This window comes from Crocuta crocuta, unplaced genomic scaffold (assembly GCF_008692635.1).
Source record: "Crocuta crocuta isolate KB4526 unplaced genomic scaffold, BGI_CrCroc_1.0 scaffold190, whole genome shotgun sequence".
Lineage (NCBI taxonomy): Eukaryota > Metazoa > Chordata > Mammalia > Carnivora > Hyaenidae > Crocuta > Crocuta crocuta.
The window spans coordinates 4,459,089-4,485,723 of NW_027527955.1; the positions used below are offsets into that span (position 1 = coordinate 4,459,089).

A 26,635-nucleotide genomic window follows, 5' to 3' on the forward strand; every position below is an offset into this window, starting at 1 on the left:
GTCTCCCTCTCTCTGACCCTCCCCACTCATGCTGTCTCTCTCTCTCTCTCTCTCTCTCTCTCTCTGTCTGTCTCTCTCTCAGAAAGAAATTTAAAACAACAACAACAACAACAAAATCATTAAACATCCCATGAATATTGGTCCGGAGTCTGGGCCACACAAAATAGGCATGAACTGAGTGAAAGAGACCTTGAAAATAAGACAAGTCAAGGAAAAAAGTGGCTGTAGATGGGACGGTATTGCTGAACGTCCCTCATAATTAGACCTTATAGACTGTAAGGGACAGAAACTATTAACACAATGGGTCATGAGAGGTTCTTGAAATTCTTAACGTCTATATCAAACCTTAAACGTGTAATTGGCTTACATTACTGTTACTTGAAAACAGTGGAGCCAAGAGTGCCCACACAGCTGACTGTTAAAGTGTGCCTGATATGGAAAAGACTGGAAAGCTGGAATCACAAAGTAGGTATATTTTTCATTTGGACTGACAGAAGTCAGCGCCGCTGGGTGGCTCACTCGGTCAAGCCTCCCCGTCTTGGTTGGGGCTCAGGTCACGATCTCATGGTTCATGGGTTCAAACCCCATGTCAGGCTCCAGGCTGATGGCGCAGAGCCTGTGTGATTCTCTCTCTCCCTCTCTCTGCTCCTCTGCTGTGTTCTCCTTCTCTCTCTCTCTCTTTCTCGCTCCAAATAAATAAATATGTAAACTTTAAGAAAAACAAAAGACGACAGAGGTCACCATGTGTGTAAAACCAATACCTCATTCACTAATACTGGGTCCTGGGATCTCGGAAAGAATATCTTGCTGTAAGAATCTTACAGCTGAGGGTTCCCATACTGGCTACCAGCCACCTTGTTAACTTTCCATATATTGTAGTATGACTTCCATCTCTTAAATGAAAACAAGACTGTATGACTGAAGTACCATATATCGAATGTAAATGCCCTTAATGAAGAAACATTTACCAAACATCTGATAAATTCACAGTACCACATTAGAGACACTGAGGTCTAAGATATCCCCAGGGTATCAATCACTAGGTCCCCGACATTCAATCACCCTTCTATAAAGAATTACCATGTACCAACCCATTTTCCCCCAAGAACCTCTTTCAAGAACGATTCAACCTCTTGAACACCCTAAAGATGTTTTTAAATAATTTTGACATTTTTGAATGATGGTATTTTTAAATACAGTGTTTTAATGTAAATAAGAAATGACACTAGAATTTGGATAATATTTATGAAATATGAAGACAAAGTTTGTTCTTTCCAACCTGTGCTACATGTTTCCAAGTAATTTTAATTTATAAGGCAAATACATAATTGACCACAAAAAAAGTGACCATGTGTTGTTTGGTGTTAGAGTTAGCGCTATATTAAAATGTGGACAAATTAAAATATATGTTACAAAAAAACAAAAACCTGCGTTTATGACCTGATTTACATTTTGTACCAGAAAATATCATCCTGTTTAATAATTGTCAAAGTCAACAGTTTTAATCTCTGCAAATAAAAACTAAATTGGATAAAATTATCATTACATTTGCTTCTGAATGTTACTTTCTCAAATACTAGAAACACCTCAGCATACTATATAAAAAGTACATTATCATCGCTTTATATTCTGATCCTTACTAACTTCTAATACTTAAACCAACAGTTCATTATGAATATAAACTTAACAATATATGGGTTGGAACAAAGCCAGTTCAAAGCTATACGATGGTCAAAAACATGCGATTCACTCATAGTGTTTCACTGAATCATATAAGTCAACTCAGAAACCGGTCATGAGGACTCCCCCGATCTCCACTAACTGCTAAGCAAGGCTATCTGACACGCACTCGGTGGCTCTAAAATTGATTCCTTTTTAAGGATAAAGTTTTTAAGCAGCAAATATGTCTGCATTTTTTTAAGACATTAAAACAAACGTCTTTACTGGAACACATTCATGAGCTCCCTAAGGGCTTTCAGAACCATCAGCTGGGAAGCACTTAACCATTTTAAAAATGTGTTGTCCAGGACAAAATGAAGAGCCCTGATGAACATCTGTTGTAAAAAAAAAAAAAAAAAGAGGGGGGAGCAATTTAAAACCAGAAATATGATTTCTTAGAAGTGGAAGAATTAGATGAGGAGAAAAATGAGATGATCTCACACAAAGTAAAGGCTCAAAGGAGAGGGAAATATTTAGTGTGAAAGAAAAAGGAGAAGAAAAAAGCAGAGATGGTAGGAAGAAGAAGACTACGTTGTGTCTTCCTTTTGTACAGAAGCACGAGACTTTTTGTTTTGATAAAGAAGCAAGTGAAAGGGGCGCCTGGATGACTCAGTAGGTTAATCACTCAACTCTTGATTTCAGCCCAGGTCATGATCTCACAGTTCACGAGATTGAGCCCTGCGTCCGGTTCTTTATGCTAAGCGTGCGCAGCCTGTTTGGGATTCCCTCTCTCTGCCCCTCTACCACTCATGCTGCGCTCGCTCTCTCTCTTGCTCTCTCTCTCTCTCCCTCCCCCCCCAAAACAAATAAAAACTTTAAAAAACAAGCAAGTGAAAGAAAGCAACCCAATGCCCAACTGAACTGAATAATCCCTCTATGAATAGGAAATGTTTTGTCAAGAGCCAGAAACTTCCATGAGTAATCAAAGGCACAAAAGAATACAAGTGGCACAATTTACCCTTTCATCTCCCTTTCTGGGCTCGATCTCCTGATTGCATCCAGAAAATCATTACTAAATGCAAGGTAATTAAAAGTGATCTAAAACAAGATCTGATATATGTGACTGGATCAGTAAATATCAAGGACGTAAACTCCCCCCAAAAGGATACATAAATAAAAGACTGAACACTGATAAGGGCATAATAGAAAAATTAAGTGCCTCCTCCCCTGTGAAGTGCAGCTCTACTGGGCTGGTGTTCCAGGCCACCGTATTCACAAGAGTCTCAAAGGGGAATGTGATCTCCCGAATTTAAGAGCTACTGTCGCAGATGAGAGAAGAAAATCTCAGTTAAGATACATGGGTTTGATTTGCTTTAAATCACTGGGATTAGTGCTTTTTTCCATTTTGTTATTGTTGTCCTTGGTTGTTTAGCTTTAGCGAAAGGGAATTATAATAAAGACCACCCAGCTTGGCATGTAAGAGAATTAGCCAATAAAGGGGGGCCTTAAAAACTGTAAACCAGTTATAAAGGGTTTTCCTTTTTTTAATGTTAACTTATTTTTTGAGAGAAAGAGAGAGAGCACACATATGCGCCGGCACACGCGGGCATGAGTGGAGAAGCAGAGAGAAAGGGGACAGAGGATCCTAAGTGGGCTCTGCGCTGACAGCAGCCAGCCCACAGCAAGGCTCGAACTCACCAACCATGAGAGCCAAAGTCAGACGCTCAACCGACTGAACCACCCAGGTGCCCCTGTGAAGGGTTTTCTACACAAGATTATTTCCAACGTAGCTACTCACCACCATATACCCTTGGTTCTGTGGATGGGAAGATCACCAAGGAAAAGGTAAAATGTGAGCAAACGCAACATCTCATCAACCTCAAAACTGTGCCTAGAAAGGAGCCCAAGGCCTCTGGATCTTGGCCAGGCACCAGCTTCTCTTCCCTGCCCTGGGAGATGCCCCCCAGGGAGACTAAGTCTTGTTTTGGGTTTAGAGATGGCCTTGAACAGCAAGAAAAAGAATCCATGATGTAAATATATGTATGTAAATATTAGAGAGAGTATACACATCTCTCTAGACTCCGAAGCCAGCAGCACCTAACACTGAATTACAAAGGCATTCAACGATGGTTCAATGAACAAAATCCCCACGGGTACAACTTTACTACAGGGCAGGATATTGGAATTCACAGTGAAGTCTCTTGCCTTAAGAGAGAACCAAGTAATAGAAAAGTCCTCAAAGATCTTGAATAGTACAGTGATTAAAGGACAAGAGAGAAAACCGCCATGAAGAGGGGAAGAGAGGGATCACAAAATAATTGGATCTCACCCAAGAAACAGACAAAGCACATGGAAAACATATTTTTAACTATGAAAAGCAAAAAGATATACTGCGTGAAATATGTTAATATAATTTGAAACCTGATCAGCCTATAAATGGTATTTTGGACTGCAGCAAAGTATTGCCAAATGGAGCACACAGAAGGCAGCGGGGCAGAGCAGGCCCCGAAGGAGCACAGGGGGGCTCTGGGGGGCAGCAAGTATTACTCCACCCTGCCATGAACACTCAGTGTTTTTCCTCTTAGTTGCCTAAGTTTGGAATTAATTCATAAATGCCATATGTGCAAAGAGTACGAAGATAATAAGTGATTCACTGGGCTAAAACAGGCTGCGTAATCTTCTCTGCTGTAAGTTTCTTATAAAACCTCAGTGAAACCCGGCGCTATTCACACTGAGCTGCAGAGGATGGAGATCACAGGAAAAAGTTAAAGAATGATGTACTTAGTAAATCCATAATTATACACATGACTTTAAAGGTTAGAAAGAGTCTTTCTATAAATGCATATTGAAAGTGAGGTCAATACTTAAAAGCTGAGGCAATCTGGGGAGCCTGGGTGGCTCAGTCGGTTAAGCATCTGAGACTTGATCTCAGCTCAGGTCATGATCTCACGGTTTGTGGGATCGAGCCCCACATCAGGTTCCGTGCTGACAGTGTGGAGCCTGCTTGAGATTCTCTCTCTCCCTCTCTCATAAAATAAATAAAAATAGAATATTTATGGGGAAAAAAGGCAATTTAAAAGCAGATCAGTGGTTGCTGGGCTGGAGGTGGGAGTGATCAATGACGGCAAGTGGGCATATGAAGAATCTCTTGTGGTGAAGGCGTCCTAACACTGGATTGTGGTAATGGCCGCACTGCTCTCTAAGTTTATTAAAAATCATTGAAAAGTTCACTTACAACAAGTAAACATTATAGTATACAAGTTACACCTTAATGAACCTATAAATATTTTTTCAAGTTGACATGTATACAAATTCAGCAATATTCCCATTCTATAAAAGAGTTGTACTTCTTGGTGATGAACATTAAGAATGTTCTTTTTCCATTGCAGGGAATAGGAATCTTTATGACAACCTTAAAAAAAACAGTCTTAGATGTTTTTAAGAATTACTGGAAATGGAATAATTTCATAACTATCAATGAAAGTAGGAAGACAAACTGAGAAGGAACTGAAGCAAGACATTTCAGAAGCGTTCTCAACATTTACAACTCTTTTGGCAACCCACTCAAGCTTTAATATTGACAGATTACTAACATTTGATAACTTCAGAAGGGAAGTATTTTTAAACCCTAATGGGTAAAGTAGATTAAACAGAATGAATCATGAGCATTCTTACCAAAAAAAAAAAAAAAAAAGGATGCACGTGAATTTTATATACTCAAAACATTTTTAAAACACCCCATGAAGCCAGGTGTGGCACAGTGGTTAAGATTGTAGGTCAGCCTAGGGGCACCTGGATGGCTCAGTGGGGTAAGCATTTGACTTCAGCTCAGGTCATGATTGCGTGGTTTGTGAGTTCAAGCCCCGCGTTGGGCTCTGTGCTGACAGTTCAGAGCCTGAAGCCTCCTTCAGAGTCTGTCTCCCCCTCCCTCTGCCCCTCCCATGCTCATGCTCTGTCTGTCTCTCTCTCTCAGTAATAAATAAAAATGTTAAAAATTTTTTTAAAAAAGAGTGTAGGTCAGCCTAGATCACATACTAACCACACAGGTAGGCTAGCTACTTCCCCCACACACACCCATTCCTGCATCTATAAAATGGACAATGGTATCTATTACACAATTTTGTTGAAACGGGAAAAGGGAAATACTTCGTGAGGGCCTGGAATAAAGTAAGCCTTCAAGAAACGCTAGCTGTTGTTCTGTTCTTATTGATGTTTTTATCCCTGGGTTGGGTTTCATATACAGATGATTTTATTCTCTTTCCTACAAAACCTCAAAATCTCACACCCAGGGACATCTCCACTCCTGGACCTTACTGGAAAGGCAATTACTCAGCATTGCTCATGCCCACTGTTTCCAGCTGTTTTAACAGAAAATATCTTCCAACTTTCGATTCATTATACAATGTGATATTGCCCACCTGCTGGCACTTCTGGTGCTACATCTCAGAATTAGTCTGACACACTTTCTTCAGCTGGTGTGAAGCCAAATTACAAGGCAAACAGGACAAAAGAAAAGTCAGGAGAACAGAATCCACTTACAGTGGGGTCATTTACTGTAAGGCCCTTCCAAATGAGAAAAGCATCAGAGATAGAAATATACAATACGTTAAATACACAGAGTAGGGGCACCTGGGTGGCTCAGTTGGTTAAGCGTCTGACTCTTGATTTTGGCTTGGGTCATGATCTCACAATTTGGAGGATTGAGCCCCATGTCAGGCTCTGCCCAGATAGCATGGAACCTGCTTGGGATTCTCTCTCTCTTTCTCTGTCCTTCTCTCTCTCTCTCTCTCAAAATAAAATAAACTTTTTTTAAAGAGGAATTTTTGTTATAGAAGAAAATAATGATATTACTAAAAAAAAAAAAACCAAAATGGGTTAACATGTCCATGCTATTCCTTTCATAGCACACCAACACCAGAAAAGTCTTGAGAAATATGTAATTTTATTTTTCCCAGAGCCATAGTGTCAACCAATTACAAAAATGAACCTTCTATTGGTTCTCTGTATAGACACTCCATTTATTTCTAGAGATTCCCCTGCCCAATTTGGAGCCATAACCCCAGAGATAGAGTTGACCTTCCCACTCAAAGAAGTCCCTGTTGATGGGGTCACCGGGCATTGTGTGGCTATTTGCAAAGCCGTATCTGCCTAAGTGGTATATAATCATTGCCAGCCAACAGCTGAATTGAGTAGAGCTCATTTCTTCAGTCTTTTAACCTCCTATGCTGCATTATAAGAAAAACACTCCAATTCCGATTGCTTGGTGATTACTGCACACCAGTTTACCCCGTCCATTGTTCCCAGAAGCTGAGTCTGTGGCCATTAAATCCTTAGGCATGCTACCTAGAAATTATCTCCAAAAGTTATCCTCCATTCCCTGCACATATTAAGAATTTCTCCATGTTCTTCTGGACATCTTCCATGTTGAGATTTTTCCCATGCATAGGGATTCTGCCTGACAACAGTTGGAGATCTAAAACGAACTCTCAGGAAGAGTTTTAATGACTTCCAATCATCCCCATGGAAGCAATTCAGAAAAACCACGAGGAAAATACTAAATCTGTGCCGCCTATTGAGGGAGCATCCAGACAAGTTCTAACAGCATGCGTATGGACCCTGTGGCAGCCATGCGCATCAATCTCTCATCAGGGTCAGCATTTCCACAGTAATTACTCAGCCTTCTCTGAATCTCTTAACTCTCAATTATTTTTCATATAGGAAGTTACCCATCCTTCACACACAGGCAGCCCACTGAGGCTAGACTGTAGTGGGCACACATTTCGTACTAAGGGGCTGGCTGCTTTCCAGAACATTGTGGATGGTGAGCATATCTTGCTATTTGATGTTAACACCGATGCTCAGGGTATGCAAATAAAACTGCTAAATAAGCGAAAATTAATGTTAAATTTCATCTACCGAGTAACTGCCCAGATTTACCATCCTTAGTTCTTTGGATTAATGTTCTATTTATTTGTACTGCTTAGTTGCCTGAGCAGTGCTTCTTCATCTTTAATGCGAGTATGGATCACAAGGGGATCTTGTTAAAATGCAGACTGTGATTCAGTAGGTTTGGGGTGGGGCCTGAGAGTCTGCATTGCTACAAGCTCTCTGGTGGCATTACTGTCACCAGACCACTGTTGATAGCAATGCTTTTAAGGATGTAGGTGAAGCATTTACCTGACCACGGAGAAGGGCTTTTTATAATTTGTTTCTGTTGTATAACGAGTTATCAGTTCCTGTACTATTACTTTGAAAGTGCACACCAGTTCCCATACTATTATTCTGAAAATACATTAAATGTCTACCTTTTTAAAAAAAAAATAATGCTTGCCTTGAGTTATTTTCTTCCTAAGAGAGTTTCTAAAAATAAAATGCTGATTTTATCTTACTACCTGCCAAGGTGAGTTTAGTTTATGGTCTTCCAAGGAGAGAAAAAGAAAGAGCAGAGCAATCTCTCCTAGGGGCACTCCCAGCCCTGAAGTCCTGTGATTGTACATATAAGAATCTGAGCCACAAATTAAAATCAAGAATCATATGGGGAATTTAGGAAACAAAGCAAACGAGCAAAGGAGAAAAAAAAAAAGCAGGGAGGCAAACCAAGAAACCAACTCTTCACTCTAGAACAAACTAACGGTTATCAGAGGGGGGATGGGGGGATTGGGTAAAATAGGTGACGGGGATTAAGGAGTATACGTGTTGGGATGAGCACCACCTATTGTATGGTGTTGAATCACTGTAATGTACACCTGAAACTAATATTACACTCTATGTTAACTAACTGGAATTTAAATTAAAACTAAAAAAAGAAAGAAAGAAACGTCATTTAATAAATATAAGAATATAATAAGGAGACCCAAGAATATAGAAGTCAATAAAGCATTGTCTTCTTTCTCTAGGATGCGTCTGTCTTACTCAAGTGCACAAATGGCTATGACACAAAGCAGAAATGATGTGGTACAGAAAGAAAATGACCTGGGGTTTTTCCTCCAGGAAAGAGTCATAAAGGATCGCGGTGACCGTGCTCCAACTGACCTACTAAACCTAAGTTATCTGGTATTTATAGAAGAATACTAGGCTTCTTTCATCAGCGAGGCTTTGGAAAATGTCTACAGTTTTTTTCCAAGAGGCTTCTAGACAGTGCGGGTGAATTCTGAGATACTCTTAACCTCAAGTAACGGGCTGCATTAAGCAAAATCTCCAGAGTCGGTACTGCACGTTTGCTTTCCAGCCTGACTTGAGAACATTACTACTCTCAGCATGAGTCACAACACGAATAGGAGTCTGCAGATGAGCCACTGAGGAGCAAACCCTACTAGACAACTTGTGCAATAGAGCAACAAAGTTAGAGAGGAAGTGGCTTGATAATTTCAAGGCATTTCCTACACGAATGTACAGGAGGTCATGTGAAATGACAAGCAAGAGACCAAATCACATACAGAATAGTGTCTGAATTTTTTAAAAAAAAAAGAAAAGGAGGGGCGCCTGGGTGGCTTAGTCGGTTAAGCGTCCGACTTTCCGACTTTCGCTTAGGTCATGATCTCGCGGTTCGTGGGTTCGAGCCCCGCGTCGGGCTCTGTGCTGACTGCCAGCTCAGAGCCTGGAGCCTGTTTCAGTCTGTGACTCCCTCTCTCTCTGACCCTCCCCTGCTCACGCTGTCTCTCTCTCTCTCTCCTAGAAATAAATAAAACATTAAAAAAAAAAATTAAAAAAAAAAAAAGAAAAGGAAATAAGGCCAATATATTAATGAGTACCATCTTCTCAATAAGACTGTGAGCCATTTTATCTTCATATTTTCTCGTTTACTTCAAAATTCTTTACAATGATCTATATTAGTCCGGTAATGGAAAAAGCCAATTAAAAGATAAATCTCCCATCTGTCCCTTTGTTTCTATGGCATGTTGTTTACAACATAGTTCAGAATTAAAATTGGATATTTTAAGTTCCATTTAATTTCTGAAACTGCCTTCTTTCACATAATTTAGTTTCAAGGATTTAAACTAAGCAGAAAAATCTGCTGTTACATATTGTTCTCGACCAACGCAAACACCCTTGAACACTGAATGTTTGTATCTCTGCAATAACTGGGCCAGATGCTTTTCGTGTGAGCCTCTTTTTGGCCTGTCACCAATTTTTAAATCCATAGGACATATTGATTAGCTCTTTTGATTCACTGGATGGCTGAAGCACTGTCAGGAAGATTTAGAGAAATTCTCCAGACTCAGACAATGAAAATTTTCTAACAGAATTATCTATTGTTTTCCCACAGGATAAAAGTTCTTTCAATAGAGGAAATGCTCTAAAATTGGCAGATGATTTTTGTTTTTCATTATCCTAGCGTCTTTAATGCAGCAGGAGCCTGAGCTAGAAAACAGCCCCGTGAGGAGCACCTTACAATCTGTGGTTCTGCTGCAGAGAGCACCACCATTGCTGACAGCTACACACAGCCACAGCCTGGGGTGACCACTGAGTTCCTAAATGGCCATGACCTGTACTTGACAGAACACTGGAAGCGATCCGCTAATTCCAAATGTGTGGCACATGACAAACTGGTCAGTCGTCCCGTCGGTTAGCCATTCAGTCATTTATTGAACAAGCAGTTACCAGGTCAGGCCCTTGAGATTCAGAAGCCAAGAAGACACCTTCCCTAGCCTTATCCTATAAATTCTAAAGGGGAGGACAAGGCATGACAAATGTCAACAGGCCAGCACAATCAAGAATCGTAGGGCCATCTACAATGGACAGGAACAGAGCCCTCTCCCAAAGACAGAAACTGTCGGTTCCACATGGGTTAGGTCAAGAAATGTTTCATAGATGAGGCCACCTTTGAAATGAATCTTGACAAATGAAGAGGTTCCTGCTTTGCAGAGATGTGGTGATGATTCAGTGAGATAAGCAAATATATAGCAACTACCCCAGGACACCAGGCATGCAGATGTTTAAGCACTAACAGTAATAATAATAAGGGTAATATTACTATATTGATATGATGGCTCACTGATAAGATACCCTTAAGGAATAACTGGTACAACTGGCGAAGCAGGTGAAGAAAATGATATCTAGGTTACATCCACAACTGACTGACAAAAATGGAATGACAAAAACAGGCATCAGTAGTTTTATAGTACAGGTAATGGAAGCAATGCAAGATGGCCAACCCCACACTGACAAAATCATGCAACTATAAATGTCTTGTACTTTTAAGAAAGTCTGGAGGGCGCCTGAGTGGCTCAGTCAGGCTGGGCATCTGACTTTGGCTCAGGTCGTGATCTCACGGTTAGTGGGTTCGAAGCCCACATCGGGCTCTGTGCTGACAGCTCAGAGCCTGGAGCCTGCCTCCCTCTCTCACTGCCCCTTTCTGGCTTGTGCTCTGTCTCTCTCTCAAAAATAAATAAAAATAGGGGCGCCTGGGTGGCTTAGTCGGTTGAGCGTCCGACTTTCGCTTAGNAAATAAATAAATAAATAAAAATATTTTTTAAAAAAAGTCTGGAATTAGAAAGCAGAAGGAAGAAGGACTATTGATAGAGGACCTACCGTAAGTCAAGCCAGGGCCTTTATATACATATTTTCTGAATTAATTATCTGACCAATATTATGAGGTATGCACTATTATTGCCATTTTAAAGAGGAAACTGAGGGGCGCCTGGGTGGCTCAGACATTTAAGCTTCCAACTCTTGATCTCGGCTCATGTCATGATCTCACAGTTCCTGAGTTCAAGCCCCACATCGGGCGCTACTCTGTCAGCATAAAGCCTGCTTAGGATTCTGTCTCTCCTTTCTGTCTGCCCCTATTCCTCAAAATAAATAAATAATCTTTAAAGAATTTTTTAAGGAGGAAACTGAGATTCAGAGAATTCAGTTGACTTGCAAAAGGCCACACAGCCAATGGTGATAAAGTCAGAATCTGATAAGTATCTTAAATTCTATGCTGTTCTCATTAATATTATGAAGAAAAGCCACATTTACAAAGATAATTTTAAACAGTTCCCTCAACACATTTAAAGTATGATTTTTCAAAAATAATTCACCTTCAGCTCTTTAGGTATAATAAATACTGATAATTGAGTACCTACTACAGTGCTGAGTTTTGTCATGTGGATTGTTTCATTTAATCCTAGAGACAACTAATAAGGTAGGTATTGTTATTATTCCCATTGTGCAGATAAGAAAACTGAGTATCAGAGACTTAACTCTCCCCAGTGGAAGAATAGATTCCAGGGGTAGAGGACAGACAACGAGGTATCTGAAACTAGTCTGTAAAAACAAGTATTCTTCCTCCATATGACATTACTTCACATACCTATGCTTACATTACAGAATAACTAAGCAAGTTTCCTCACTGTAAGTAAATTCAATATACCTAATTTTTTTTTAACCCCAACGATCAGTAAAGTGGGGAACTAAGTTAATTTTCCAGGCCTGCACAAGAAACTAGATCCAGTGAGATTTCTCAGACTGAGATCTGAGTGCAGGCCCCGCTGACTCTAAAGTCCGGGTTCTTTGTATCTCTCCAACCATGCTCCCTGAGGGCACAGGAGACTCGCAGGCCAAAGCAGGGCTCTCTGCCCTTGCAAAGCAGAAGTCACCTCTAGGAGATGATCCCAAGTCCATTGTCTTGTGCAAGTGCCCAAAGCACCTTGAGCACACCAGAGAGGAGGGCCAGGGAACACATCTTCAGTTCTAGAGTGGGCCACAGGGGAACTTAGAATTCATTTACAGCAAATTAGTATTCAATTCCCAGAAAACTGACTTTTGCTAAGACTTATGTAAGCCTGAAAATATACATCACAGTACCCATAATTAATTACATTATCAGATTTGCTCAACCGGGACAAAAGGACTTAACTCTTCTCTATTTGGGGGAATTAATATCTATGTAAGGACAGATGTAGCTTATAAATCCTGAATATCAACAAAAGGTATATAAGCTAAAATAGCACATTCCATCCTGGACACCTTAATTCTCTAAGTGAAGTACCATAACAGCTCTTAAGCTCCTTTTTCTTTGAAAATGGCTAAGACTCTCCATCATTTCAGAGCTCAGCAAATCATGAAGATGATTTAACATGTGCTCTGATCTTTTGCAGGAAATTTTAATTTGACATTTTAAAGGGTAAGCTAAATTATTTTTATCAACTGTGTTTTTATCACAATTGCAAACAAAACTAAAAGGTGTTACATTCACTTTCACAACATAGATAACATACTAAATCATATAGTAAAAAAAAATCTGTCTACCAAGAATGAAGGCTTTAAATATGCTTGAAGAAGTTAATTAAAGCAGTCACAGAAGTTTTATTTTAAAAAAGGGGGATCCACTATTACCAACAGCTACATAAAATATAATTTTCTAGTCCAGTCAACTCCTATCACATCCTAAACTCTTTCTTTTCCATTTGAAAATCTCTAATTTTCACATTTTCTATACTCATTGATTGCTACAGCCAATGTCAGATGTGGTAGCAATGTGTACCACTTTTTTAACCTGTAAGGGTCAAGTCTGGACCATTTCATTGTTACTTCAGATTAGAATTAGATGTGAAAAACCAAAAGGAAAAAAATCAAAGGCCGTCTCATGACATCTGATTGGTAGATTCCCACTGATCGTATTACCATTTCCAGAATTCCAGTAAGCTCATATACTAATTACCTAAGATAAATGGCTGCAATGATTATGACTCATTGACAAACATTTTTTGAGCTTTGTGTTTATAATAAACAAGGGGACTTGATGATCAAAAGACACAGAGAAGGGCATTTGGGTGGCTCAATCAGTTGAGCGTCCGACTCTTGGTTTCAGCTCAGGTCATCATCCCAGGGTTGTGGGATCAAGCCCCGAGTTGGGCTCCACTCTGAGCATGGAGCCTGTTTAAGATCCACTCTTTCCCCCTCTGCTCCTCTCCTCTGACCACATTCTCTCTCTATAAAATAAAAAACAAAATAATAAAGGAAGCTCTTTTGGGGAAAAAAAAAAAAAGATAGAAGACAACGTAGAAACTGATTAACTATTGACAGCTACTGGGATTTCCTTTGCCGCAGCACTATAGTCAGAATGTTTGTGTCCTCAAATTCATACACTGAGATCTAACTCCTAACAGGACGGTGTTAGGAGGTGGGGCCTTTGGAAGGTGATTTGGACATGTGGGCAAACTTCTCAAGCATGGGATTAGTACCCTTATAAAAGAGGCCCATGTCGGGGCGCCTGGGTGGCTTAGTCGGTTAAGCGTCTGACTTTCACTTACGTCATGATCTCGCAGTTCATGGGTTCGAGCCCCGCGTCGGGCTCTGTGCTGACTGCCAGCTCAGAGCCTGGAGCCTGTTTCAGAGTCTGTAACTCCCTCTCTCTCTGACCCTCCCCTGCTCACGCTGTCTCTCTCTCTCTCCTAGAAATAAATAAAACATTAAAAAAAAAAAAAGGCCCATGAGCTTCTTAGCCCCTTCTACCATGTTGAGGACACTGTAAAAGGCACTGTTTATAAACCAGGACCTGGACTCCCACCAGACCAAGTCTGCTCACATCTTGATATTGGACTCCAGCGTCTAGAACTGTAAGAAATCAATTTATGTTGTATAGAAGCCATGCAATCCATACAGTACGGTTGTTACAGCCTCCCAAACAGGCTGAGACAGCAGTTATGAGGTCTGTTCTCACAGTTTGCCAGTCTAAATCCATTTATGAGTACCTTCCCTTTAACTCAATAATTTCTAGTGTTTTCTGTATAAGGAAGGCAATAAGTTGTTTGCTCACTCTAGCATGCTAGCAGTGGTGGATTTCACAAAGTGCATGACCTATGTGAAATGCCAGTAAGATAAAAATGTAACATCCTTGACTGAGTTTCTCCTCTGCTTCTAAAGTATGGTGCTATTTTGTATAGATCTTCAATATCAAGAAGGAGATACCCATGGGGATGTGCATGAATATGCTTTCTACTTAAAGAGCAATCGAGTTTATCATTGCTATATTTCAGTGGGGAAGGGGAGGTCGTTGGGAAGTGCTTTATCTGTGATTTTTTTATAGTATAAATTGCCTGCTTAGGCACTAGCCGTTCTAAGATTTGCTGTTGTTTATATTTCTAAGCAAGGATTCGGTAATCACAGATTTGGAAGATTTAACAGCTCAAGACAGCCAGATTAGCTGTTCCAAAAAAAGGAGTCAGGAGATACACAAGTGTATCTTTTTTAGCAAATCTTGTACCTTTTGGGTTTACTTTAATTACTTAAAACAAAATAGTCACACTCCAAATGACCTCTGGGAAGAGCTGCTTGGCAGGGTGAGTGAATAACCCACTGAAAAATCCCAACATCCAGAGCCTGGCCTGGGGCAAGAGGAATAGATCCTCACACCCTGCAAAAGCTCCCTTTGGATATGGAGAGAAGGGAATGTGATTATAACTTTTAGCTACAAAATGTCCTCCTTCCTCCCTTGGGGGCCCTTAATCAAGGCCCAGATAAATAACGCATCACTGAAATTAAGACAAGGCAACCATTTCCTTGACTTCCCAGCCTCGCTGGCAAAAGGGTCTGATGACACAGTGAGCAGAGGCCTCCTAAAGGGTGAGGGGAGGAACAGCACAGCACCGGCAAGCTCCGAAAGGTGTGCAGCAGCCCCTTACTGAAGCTTCAATGCCCTGAATACAGAATGGGGTTGAAATGGTTGGAAAGGGTTTGCTCACAAACAGGCTGCTAATGAGCCTCAACAGTCATCTGGGGAAACTGTGAGCTTCCTGCAAAATGTTTTTATATGGTGCCGCATTTCCAATATGTTGATTTCCTTATCTCGGCCTAAAAACCTGAAGAAAAAAAAAAACACTGTCTAATGAACTCTTGGTTGGGGCTGAAAGTACACCCAAAGGCAAGACAGCAAGGAGGCCAAGTGATGAGAGGAGCAGGTGAGAATGGCATGTGGTCCATGCCCTCCAGTGCCCATCGCTGAGTGACATGTGTAAACAGCAGGCAAGGGTTCTCACTGTTCATTTGCCCCCGTTCTGTTCTCAAAAAACCCGGAATCACCAGTTTCCATCCCATGAATACATCCGCAAGCTGCCCGAGGCCATGTGAGAAGCCATGCCTCTTTACAGTCTGCTTGCTCTCCACTATCTTACTCAGAGCACTCACGCTATTGATTTTTTAAACAATTATATTTCTTCAATACAAAAAAAGTGAACTTTAGGGGCGCCTGGGTGGCTTAGTCGGTGAAGCGTCCGACTTTCGCTTAGGTCATGATCTCGCGGTTCGTGGGTTCGAGCCCCGCGTCGGGCTCTGTGCTGACTGCCAGCTCAGAGCCTGGAGCCTGTTTCAGAGTCTGTCACTCCCTCTCTCTCTGACCCTCCCCTGCTCACGCTGTCTCTCTCTCTCTCCTAGAAATAAATAAAACATAAAAAAAAAATTTTAAAAAGTGAACTTTAAGGCTTAATTGGTCATTGGGTTTCACATATCATTTTTGGAGTGGATACGAGGGCTGTTACTCTAGTAAAGCAAACAAACAAAAAAAGAGGTGAGGCCGAGAGCTGAAGGTTGAGGTCCTCGGTGCAGGGAGAGCCGTGGTGGCGTGGGGCTCCGCGCGATCATGGCCGAGCATCGTACCACAGGAAGGCTTGGAGAAAACTGGTTCATTCCCAGAGCCTTATCAAGCCCTGGTCTCTGCCACGGCTGTCAAAGCATTCTATTCTAACAACCCCTCATGGGGGGAGATTTCCCTTTGGAGCAGAAACGATTCTAAAGACTCCTGGGGTCCGTGAGGAAGCATCTTTGTTCCTACTGGGAACCCAAGCAAAAAGTCTTTATAGTCTTTCCACTCTATCTTCCAATTCCTCTGCAGCTTTTCACCGCTCTTGCTACGAAGAGAACATGCCACAACAGAGGCAATGCCACAATAGCAAACCAAATGCTACACACACACACACACACACACACACACACACACGCAAAGAGCTGAATGTAACCATCAGCAGAAAGACTACAGGAAAAAAAAATACATAGCAGAAAACTTTCATATGATATTCCCTGGACAAATTACTCACTTGAAAATTCTTTCTTGGGGGCACCTGGGTGGCTCGGTCAGTTAAGCAGCCCACTCTCGATTTCGGCTCAGGTCATGATCTCACGGTTTGGGAGTTCAAACCCTGAGTCAGGCTCTGCACTGACAGGGAGGAGCTTGCTTTGGATTCTCTCCTTCCCTCTCTCTCTGCCCCTCCCCACTTGGGCTTTAGCACGCACATGTGCTCTCACTCTCTCTCTCTAAATAAATAAATAAATATTTTTAAAAAAAGAGGTAAGCTCTCATCTTGGGAAAATCCAATGTACCAAACTGCAGACCCACACAATGGCTGAGGGACTCATTACAAAGGGAACCACTGAAGGGCTTCAAAGTTTAAATGTGAGCCTTGCTATCTTATGTTGCTATAATTCACAAACCACAATGGACTTTTTGATTAATGACATTCACGGGGCGCCTGGGTGGCTCAGTCGGTTAAGCGTCTGACTTCGGCTCAGGTCATGATCTCATGGCTCGTGGGTTCGAGACCCACGTCCAGCTCTGTGCTGACAGCTAGCTCAGAGCCTGGAGCCTGTTTCGAATTCTGTGTCTCCCTCTCTCTGACTCTCCCCTGCTCACCCTATCTCTCTCTCTCTCTCTCAGAAATAAATAAAACATTAAAAAAAATTGTTTTAAATGACACTCAGGCGACACCCTCTTAGATCTAGAAGACTGAGAATTTCATCCCTCAGAATTCTTACCTACGTGACACTTAGGGGGGACAAGTTGTATGAGACAAGCACAACATTGATGAATATAAATGAACAACTGGCAGATATTCCTTCTTTCCTAATGAATTTTATAATTTGGAGCATATGAATGGCTCCCTGGGGGAGGAATTCTTTCATGACTAACACTCTTTCTAGTAATTGCATCTATTTCTAATTCATAAAATTTGAATGTGTGTTAGCCTTCAAGAACTTGTACAAGTCTTCTATTTAATAAAGATTGACCTTTTATTTTTTTTAAGATTAACCTTTTCATTTATGAACGTAGCTTTGATTTTTAATATGTACTCTACACACAAATCACTCAAATTACCGCTTAAAACAATTTTTAAAAATCACCTGGACTAGTCCACATTAACAACTAAATTTCAGGCAGAGAGTGTATTAAAAATTATAATCTTAAACAAAAGACATTGATAAACTCTGAATCACACTGTGTGTGTGTGTGTGTGTGTGTGTGTATCAGTGGTAATATACATATACACATATATATACACACACACATATATATACATACATATATACACATACATATATATGCATATACACACACACACACATATATATACACACACACACACATATATATACATTCAGNTACACGCATATATATACATACATATATACACATACATATATATGCATACACACACACACACACACACATATATATATACACACACACACATATATATATATTCAGGACACTATCCAGATTCTATCAAACCTTTACAAAAGTCCACATAAGACTTCCCTTTAAGTTCGCATGAGTAACTCACATTTACATTTCCCCTCATCCAAGTCAACTGGTGTCCATTCCATAGCTAAAGAAACACCCCCCCCTTCAGTGTTGACTCTGAAATTATATTTTCAATACAAGATGTATAGTGTTCTAGAAATACGCCTCTTAAAGCCACTCGGATGGAAATATTTCATTCCTTTAAGATGTACTTAAAAATCTATAAAACTTAAAGAGATCTCACTAGTGAACATTACTGGGACATAAAGTATCATTAGTATTATTTCAGCCAAAGAAAGGAAATTAGATTTTTTGCTAATGGTCAGAGTTTACATCTCAGTCGTACGTAAGGCTATAAGACATTACTACATGGAAAAAATTACAAACAGATGGCTGAACAGCACCTTTATGTTAAGCAATTAATAACTGAAAAGGCTGAAATCTGTTGAGTAATCATTTAAGCTTCAAAGACAGATATTTTACTTTATTCCTATGGTTAATCCTGTCTACCTCTCTCCTCGGTCTGGTTTGAGGCCAACAGCCATGTATTTGTTGACTAAAGGACCCAACTCACTCCACTTCAGTAAAACGCATGTTTCAGATCCCCTCCCCCCAACATGGCACATCAATCCCCCAATTCCCTGGTTCTTGCCCGTAAAGTCAAGGTCACACCACAACCGTGCTCTTACCTGTTTCCCGTCCAGGGTGTAGAGGCGTTTCACCACTCCCGAGTCCAGCTTGATGGCATCAGTTATGTCAGTGAGCACCTGCTCAAAGGAATGTGCGGTTTTCTTGTTCAGCAGAATCCTGACAGCCTTCCGTGGCTTCACCCCACTTCTGATGATGGTGACCAGCTTGGGCCGAATGAAATCTTTGTTCTCCCGCACCTCTGAAGGGCTCCCTTTGGCAGCGGCCAGTGAGGACACTGCCCGGGAAGCCGAGGTGGTCTTGACATTCACCGACCAGTTGGGGTTCACGTTCTTGGTGTACTCCAGTTTCTTGAAGGGCTCTATTGAGCCACACACATAGCTCTCTCCTAAGAAGAGAGAAATATATTTACATTTACACCGCGGTAAACTCATTTCCTTTTTCCTAGTCTTTGATTTTTTCTTTTCTACGAGAAGAGAAGAGAGCTAGCTGTGACTTTTTGAACAATGGGAACATGATTAACATTCAATGAAAAGAAAGATTTTTTTTACTTCTAATCTGGCTCAGTTCAACAGCAGATTGATATCCTAGAAGGGAAAAAAAATCGTCATTCTTCCCTTTCTTCATTTTCCCACTGGTGACAGAAATACTGATACTGAATAACCCTCTGAAAGAAATAAAACTGAATTCAAAACAGAAAGTATTCTTCGGGATTTGGGGGTATTTATACTTGCAGAAAACTTCAAAATCAGAGGTACCTACATTTAGTAATAATGTAAATAACATAGTTTGAAAATGGAAAGTGGATCAGAAAACAGCTTCTTAAAATAGCTACGTGATTCATTATATGGTGACAGTTGGTAGGTCCGCTTGTGGTGAGCCTAGTATAACGTACGGAGAAGTTCAATCACTATGTTGTACACCTGAAAGCAATGTAACATTGCGTGTTAACAATACTCAAATTTAAAAATCTAAAAAAAAGTACGTAATTTATAAGTTTAATGGGAATGTGTGCTAAGCATCTTGTAAAATCAAGTAAAATTCTGAAAGCAAGCAAAGTAATTGTCACCAGCTGGCTCCTAAGACTTGACCTTTACTGCTCACCTTCTTGAACCCATCAACCTCTGTCCCATATTCTTCCTTAAGCTCTTCTTTCCAGAATATGTCTTAGCTCAGACCAAATGGGCATAGCATCCCTCGAGCAATAATGACTGTTTGTTTAAAAGCTCTGGTGGCCCAAACCACCCAGACCAGTATGAGCTTAACCACTAACTCAGGGCTGTGCAGAATGACCATGGAGTGATCAAGAGTTACCTTTACCTCATCACCATGCTAAAAATCACACCCAGAGGTGGAGACATAATATGCAAATGAAACATATGAATAAAGAAGCATGGTGTGTCAACTGCACCTGCCAGCCCAAATCCCTGTATTCCCGCCCCTACATGCTTAAACATAGCTCCTTTCCTGCCTGCACTCCTTTAAAACTTCCCCTGGTTGTTGTTAGGGGAGCCAGTCTGATACCTTTGTTGTGACTGTGTCTCCCTTCAACTGAGGCTGTTGCCCCAATAAAGTCTTGCCTGTGCTTTTAATTTTGGGTCCAGTCTCATTTCCACCATTGTTAGGTCTGAGGACCTGAGTCCAGAGTCCAGTATTGTAACCAGACTTCCTTTCCTCTCATCTACACAGGGCCAGGCACAGTGATCTACATACCCTAGGAAGGCCAATTCGTATTTGTTTATAGATAAAAGATTTTGAGAATGGTTAACTTATAAACTGTAGCTTCAGAGACTGACTCTAAAATAAATGTGATTACATAAGATAAAGAAGGTCTATGGATCTAGTGAATAACATGGTGACTATAGGTTATAACACNAACTGACTCTAAAATAAATGTGATTACATAAGATAAAGGTCTATGGATCTAGTGAATAACATGGTGACTATAGGTTATAACACTATACTATAATTGAAATTTGCTGAGAGAGAAGAATTTAAGTGTTCTCATTAAAAAAAAGAAAAAAGGTAAATATATGAGGTAATGGATGTGTTACTTAACTAAATGGGGGGAATCTTTCAAAATATATACGTATATCAAATCATCATGAGGTTTGCTTTAAATATCTTACAATTTTATTTCTCAATTATACCTCAATAAAGCTAGGGTAAAAAATGCAAAGAAATAAATTAATTACATTAGATTTTTATTAACAATGACTCCTTCACAGAGAATGGTTTAATGAAAATAATCAGACTGTTAAGTAGATGTGGCTCACACACACAAAAAAGTAACACACGTACCAAGGGCTGATAAATCATTAAATGACTGATCCCATAGATACGTATATATTTCATAAAGTTAGGCCAACATATTTTGAAGCTAAAGATTTTATAATGCCTTTTTTGGGCATTAGTAAGTCTTTGTAACAGGGAATAGTTTAAATGCTGAAAAGCCTTCATAAATGCAGGTAAAGTGACCTGGGACTAATCCTACAACAGCCCATCTCCCTTTATCTAAATCCTTGTCCTATTTTTAACTTAAGAGTGCAAGCATCCAAGGCCACAGAATAAAGTAGTCACATAAAAATAATGGAACCAGGGTTTCAAAAATAGAAAAGTGCAGTTATACATGTTATCGAACACTTACTCTGTAAGTGCTCTTAGAAAACACTAACGTGTGTTTATCCATTATGCCTCACTACACGTTGTACAACTAGTACATATCTAGCACCCCGCCCCTTTTCTATTCACCTTCACTGGTGCCAACTATGATTTTCTCAAGATTTACCTAGATTCCAAAAACCTATGCGTGGGGGTCACAATGACTACGGGTGCTTTGCGGACAGACAGCACGAATGCTCCGATGGGAAACTGCAAGTCTGAGCTCTCAAGACCTGGCCTCTCCGTGCACATGACCTTGGACAAGTCCCCTAGTCTTCTCAGTGGTAGTTTATTCAGGCATCAGATGAAGGCTATTCTGGGGGTCACTCATCTCACCAGGCCTTGGTGAAGATCAAATGAGACAACAGAGGTCAACGTGATCTCAAATGCAAAACTGTACACAGGCGGCAACCTGGTTTGAGGCTGCATTAATTACCCTGATCGTGCAGTAAGCCTGAAATGAAAATTAAAAACCAAAGTTACCAGAAATCAGTGAGCAGGTCTTATAAGGTGCTAATTGTTTCTAACTAGTTACCAGGAGACGTCACTTTGGATCCATCTCAATGTGACAATGCCCCAAATATTCCTCAACAAGGCACACAGAGCCAAAAATACAGCAGGCAAAACCAGTCTGTCAGAATTCTGTGCTAATCAGAGATATGCAAGTATCTGATTATTTGTAAGTTTATATAGTAAGCTAATAATTAAAATCAAAACAAAATGAGTAGTTTACATTCCACCAACAACATACATTTTAACCTTAAAAAATACATAGTTAGAACAGGGATAAATGTTAAAGTATTCACATTAACAATGTGGAGGGGGGCTGTTGAAAAAGAAAATAAACGCTTTTTTTTTGCATCTCCTTAAAGAACATTGAAAAAATTTTAAAGCATGACAACTTTGAGAAGATAATGCTGATTTGGTTTAAGAAACAATGACTGGAAGAAACTTGTGTAAAATCAGAGGAGCACTCGGTGGCTCCTCTACCTGGTTTATCACATTCAAAGACTAGAATGGAATCTTGGGGAAGGGCATGAGTCTCCAAGAACCATCTTGTGATACAAGGGAAGTAACTGCTGAAAGGAGAGGACAGAGCTGGCCACCAAACCCAAGATCACACAATACTCAGAGCTGCCATTTAGAATCTACTACACTATTCAGGGGGTGCCTGGGTAGCTCAGTTGGTTAAGCATCGGACTTTGGCTCAGGTCATGATCTTCGTGGTTCGTGGGTTCAAGCCCCACGTCAGGCTCTGTGCTGACAGCTCAGAACCTGGAGCTTGCTTCAGATTCTGTATCTCCCTCTATCTCTACCCTTCCCTGCTGCTTATGCTCTGTCTCTCTCTGTCTCTCAAAAATAAGTAAATGTTAGAATCTATTGCACTATTCAGGGGGCGCCTGGGTGGCTGAGTCAGTTGAGTGTCCAACTCTTGGTTTCAGCTCAAGTCATGATCCAGGCTCATGGGATCATGCCCCACACTGGGTGCCACATTGAGTGTTGAGTCTGCTTAAGATTCTGTCTCTCCCTCTGCCCCTCTCTCCCACTCATGCTCTCTTTCTTAAATTAAAAAAAAATCAACTACACTATTCAGGAATTCAGTAAGACAAGACAGGTTCCCTTATGCTAAAATGCTTCTATAAAACTGTGCAAATATATTTACATTAAACCTATTTGATGCCTCATTAAAAAAATTATTTTAATGTTTTATTTTTGAAAGAGAGAGAGCAAGCACAGAGGAGAGACAGACAGAGGGCCAGAAGTAGGCTCTGTGTCGATGGCAGAGAGTCCAATGTGGGGCTGAAACTCACGAGCCCTAAGATTGTGACCTGAGCAGAAGTCGGATGCTTAACTGACTGAGCCACCCAGATGCCCCTATCTGACCCCACATTTTGGCTACTTTTCTATTAATCATAATTCTGAACTTCTTCCCATCAGTAGAGATACTGCCTCTGTCTTAACTCAATTTAAAGTTGATTTACTTTCTGATTTTGTTAGAAAATAACTTTTCAATTAATGTGCTAATAGCATTGACAACTGTAAGTTAGCAAATGTAATTGTTCTGAATGGAAAGAATATACGGTCTTAATTTGGTCAAATAGCTCTGGGTATCCAGTGTTTAATCTCTCCCTCAATGGGGCCAAGACTGAAGAGAAATGTAATATTCTTGATTACAGAATCATCAATAGATTTCATTCAAGTCCTGACAGAGTTGTGAGTTTTAAAAGCCACTAAAAAATGCAAAAATACAGTAATGCTCATAATTACTGTAATAAACTTCCCTTACACGCTAAGCCATCTCAAAGTTTTATGGTGTGATTTATACTGCAACAATAAAATAAAAGTTAATTTAGCAAAAACCAAAGTATATTTGAGCAAAATGGCCTGCTATTGTGATTTATAATGAGAAATATATATACTTGGTCTTCAAACTATTTCTGGCACAGAGCACCTAAAACCCTTGGAATTTCCTAAGTGATTACAGCGGTAAAGGCATCTTGATATGTATACCAAGCCCCTTTTGACCACACCTGCGCTTAGGTTAATGAGGAGACTTTGGGAAAGCACCTAAGGACACAGGCCTGATGCCAGTGAAACCAACGGCGTGATTACAGGGTAGGAATGTTCAGTCTCACCTCCATGACCTTGGGGAGGGGAGGCGTGATTGACTGACTGATTGATTTTTTAAAGTTTACTTATTTATTTTGAAAGAGAGAGCATGAGTGGCGGAGAGTGGCAGAGCGGGGGGTGGGGGTGGGGAGAGACAGAGAGAGGGAGAGAATCCCAAGCAGGCTCCATGCTGTCAGTGTACAGCCTGACATGGAGCTCGATCTCACAAACTGTGAGATCTATGACCTGAGCCAAAATCAAGAGTCCGACGCTTAACGGACTGAGCCACCCAGGCACCCAAAAATCCAGTGACTTAATCGGTTGTGCCTATGTAATGAAACCTCCATAAAAACACAAAAAGACAAGGTTCAGAGAGCTTCTAGTTGGTGAACACATGAAGATTCAGTAGCAGTGGGGATCTCAGAGATAGCATTTAAGCTCCAAGCCCTTTCCCTAATCCTTGCCCTATGTATCTCTTCCACCTGGCTGTTCCTGAATTATATGCTTTTTATAATAAACTGGTAATCCAGTAAGTAAAATGTTCCCCTGAGTTCTGTGAGCCGCTCTAGCAAATTAACTGAATCAAAGCAGAGATCATGGGAACCGCTTCTCTCTCAGCCAGTGCATCAGAAGCGCAGGTGACAATCTGGATTTGATTGGTGGCCGAAGTGGGGGAGGGAGGGTGGTAGGGGTTGTCTCCTAGCACTAAGCCCTTCACCTTGGAATCTGATGCTATCTCTGGGTAGATGGTGTCAGAATTGGGTCCAGCTGCTGTCACATACAGTTCCTTGGATGTTTGGGGAAAACGCACACACACAGTCAGTGGGATTCGTGACCAGAACTTTAAAACCCCAAATCTGCTTTGAAAGTTTGGGATTCTGACCAATAGGGAAGCTTAACAAGGACGGCAAGATGACAGAAGGGCATACGTGGTTTAAAGGAAATGGTGTAACAACCGTTTAGAGATAGAGCTGGGAATGACCAAACATAATGACTTGCTGCTTGGTCATCATACTGCTACTTTTGGTCCAGTTTATTCACCCAAAAATCTTTGTGTTAAGACCGATTCTCAACTTAAAATGTAATGTTCTGGGTGTCCAACAAAGAGCAAGAGCAGCATCCGTCTGAATTGCAGTGGCATTTACAAAAACCAAAAAATATTTGTTTTTAAGCAAAGATAAAGAAAAGAAAATGACAGCTAAAAGAAAAAAAAAAGTAGGGAAATAAAGCAGGAAATCATCTTTGGATCTGACCAACACCTACTGAAATATCAGAATATGGTCATTTCTTCCAGGAAATGTTTAGGTATTTTGGGGATCTTGGAGAAATGGAATAGTTTCTGTGTAAGCATATTAGATTCTTTTTAAGATACTGAAAGGTCTATGTTTTATTTTGTTTTCAAAAAAATCACATATGCATTTATAAATGCATTACATTGCTATTATACAAAGTATGGAAATAAATGTTCTCTGACGAAGTTTATTATTTAAAAATCTGCAAAGTCCATTCTACATAGCCATTGGCCCCCATTATGAAATTACAGGATTTCCACTTAAAAGAAATAATCGAAGCCACTACAGAAAACTTCCAGTGATGTGGTACCCAGCTTCCTGGTTGACCAGGCCTGTGATGAGTGAGCTAGGAAGGTGTCCCTCCATAAGATCCGATATTGGGAGAGTCTAGAAGTTTGCTCTATTTCCCCCTAGTGCTGGAGTGTTTTCATTGGTTCAAGTTGTGACATCACTTAACCTCAGTCTGAAAATGACCTAATTTCTGGTTACTTCCTCCTCGAGGACTTCTTTAAGTTCCAAAGGTGGTATATTTAAAAGTATCTTGGAGGGGTGCCTGGGTGGCTCAGTCGGTTAAGCGTCTGACTTCAGCTCAGGTCATGATCTCACAGTTCNATCTTGGGTCACCTGGATGGCTCAGTTGATTGGGCATCTGACTTCAGCTCAGGTCATGATCTCACAGTCTGTGAGTTTAAGCACCATGTTGGGCTCTGTGGTGAAAGCTCAGATCCTGGTGCCTGCTCTGGATTCTGTGTCTTCCTCTCTCTCTGGCCCTCCCCCACTCACGCTCTGTCTCTCTCTCCTTCAAAAATAAATAAACATTAAAAAAAAAATCTTTAAAAAAAAATATAAGTGGGGCGCCTGGGTGGCTTAGTCGGTTAAGCGTCCGACTTTCGCTTAGGTCATGATCTCGCGGTTCGCGGGTTNGTAAAAAACATTAAAAAATTTTAAAAATAAATAAATAAAAGTATCTTATGTGAGAGATACCTATAAAAATTTCATTTTCCAGAATATAAAGTTTCTCATTGAAAACTCTAGCAATTAAAATTCACTATTATGAATTACAGTAAAAACTGCAAAAGACTCAAATATATATTGAGACCTCTGAAAATAAACTGAGTAAAATTACATGAAAGATATTATTCACAGAATAAAATACAAAGTGCCTTCTGGATATTATATTTTATGAGCCTATCTCAAATATACACAGCAACATTTCATAACCTGCCTAAAAGTCACTGGTTTCAGAAGACAATTTTGATAGTGCTAT

At 40.4% G+C, this 26,635-nt stretch overlaps 1 protein-coding gene across 2 annotated transcripts in view; it reads right to left on the reverse strand.

Moving 5' to 3' along the window:
* DCLK1 (doublecortin like kinase 1) overlaps window positions 1–26,635 on the reverse strand; it is a 396,113-nt gene that overhangs the window by 304,974 nt on the left and 64,504 nt on the right. For both annotated transcript variants that reach the window (XM_077752539.1, XM_077752542.1), the window contains exon 3: window positions 18,847–19,193. In XM_077752539.1, coding sequence (XP_077608665.1) covers window positions 18,847–19,193 — 347 coding nt within the window. The remainder of the gene's footprint in view (window positions 1–18,846; window positions 19,194–26,635) is intronic.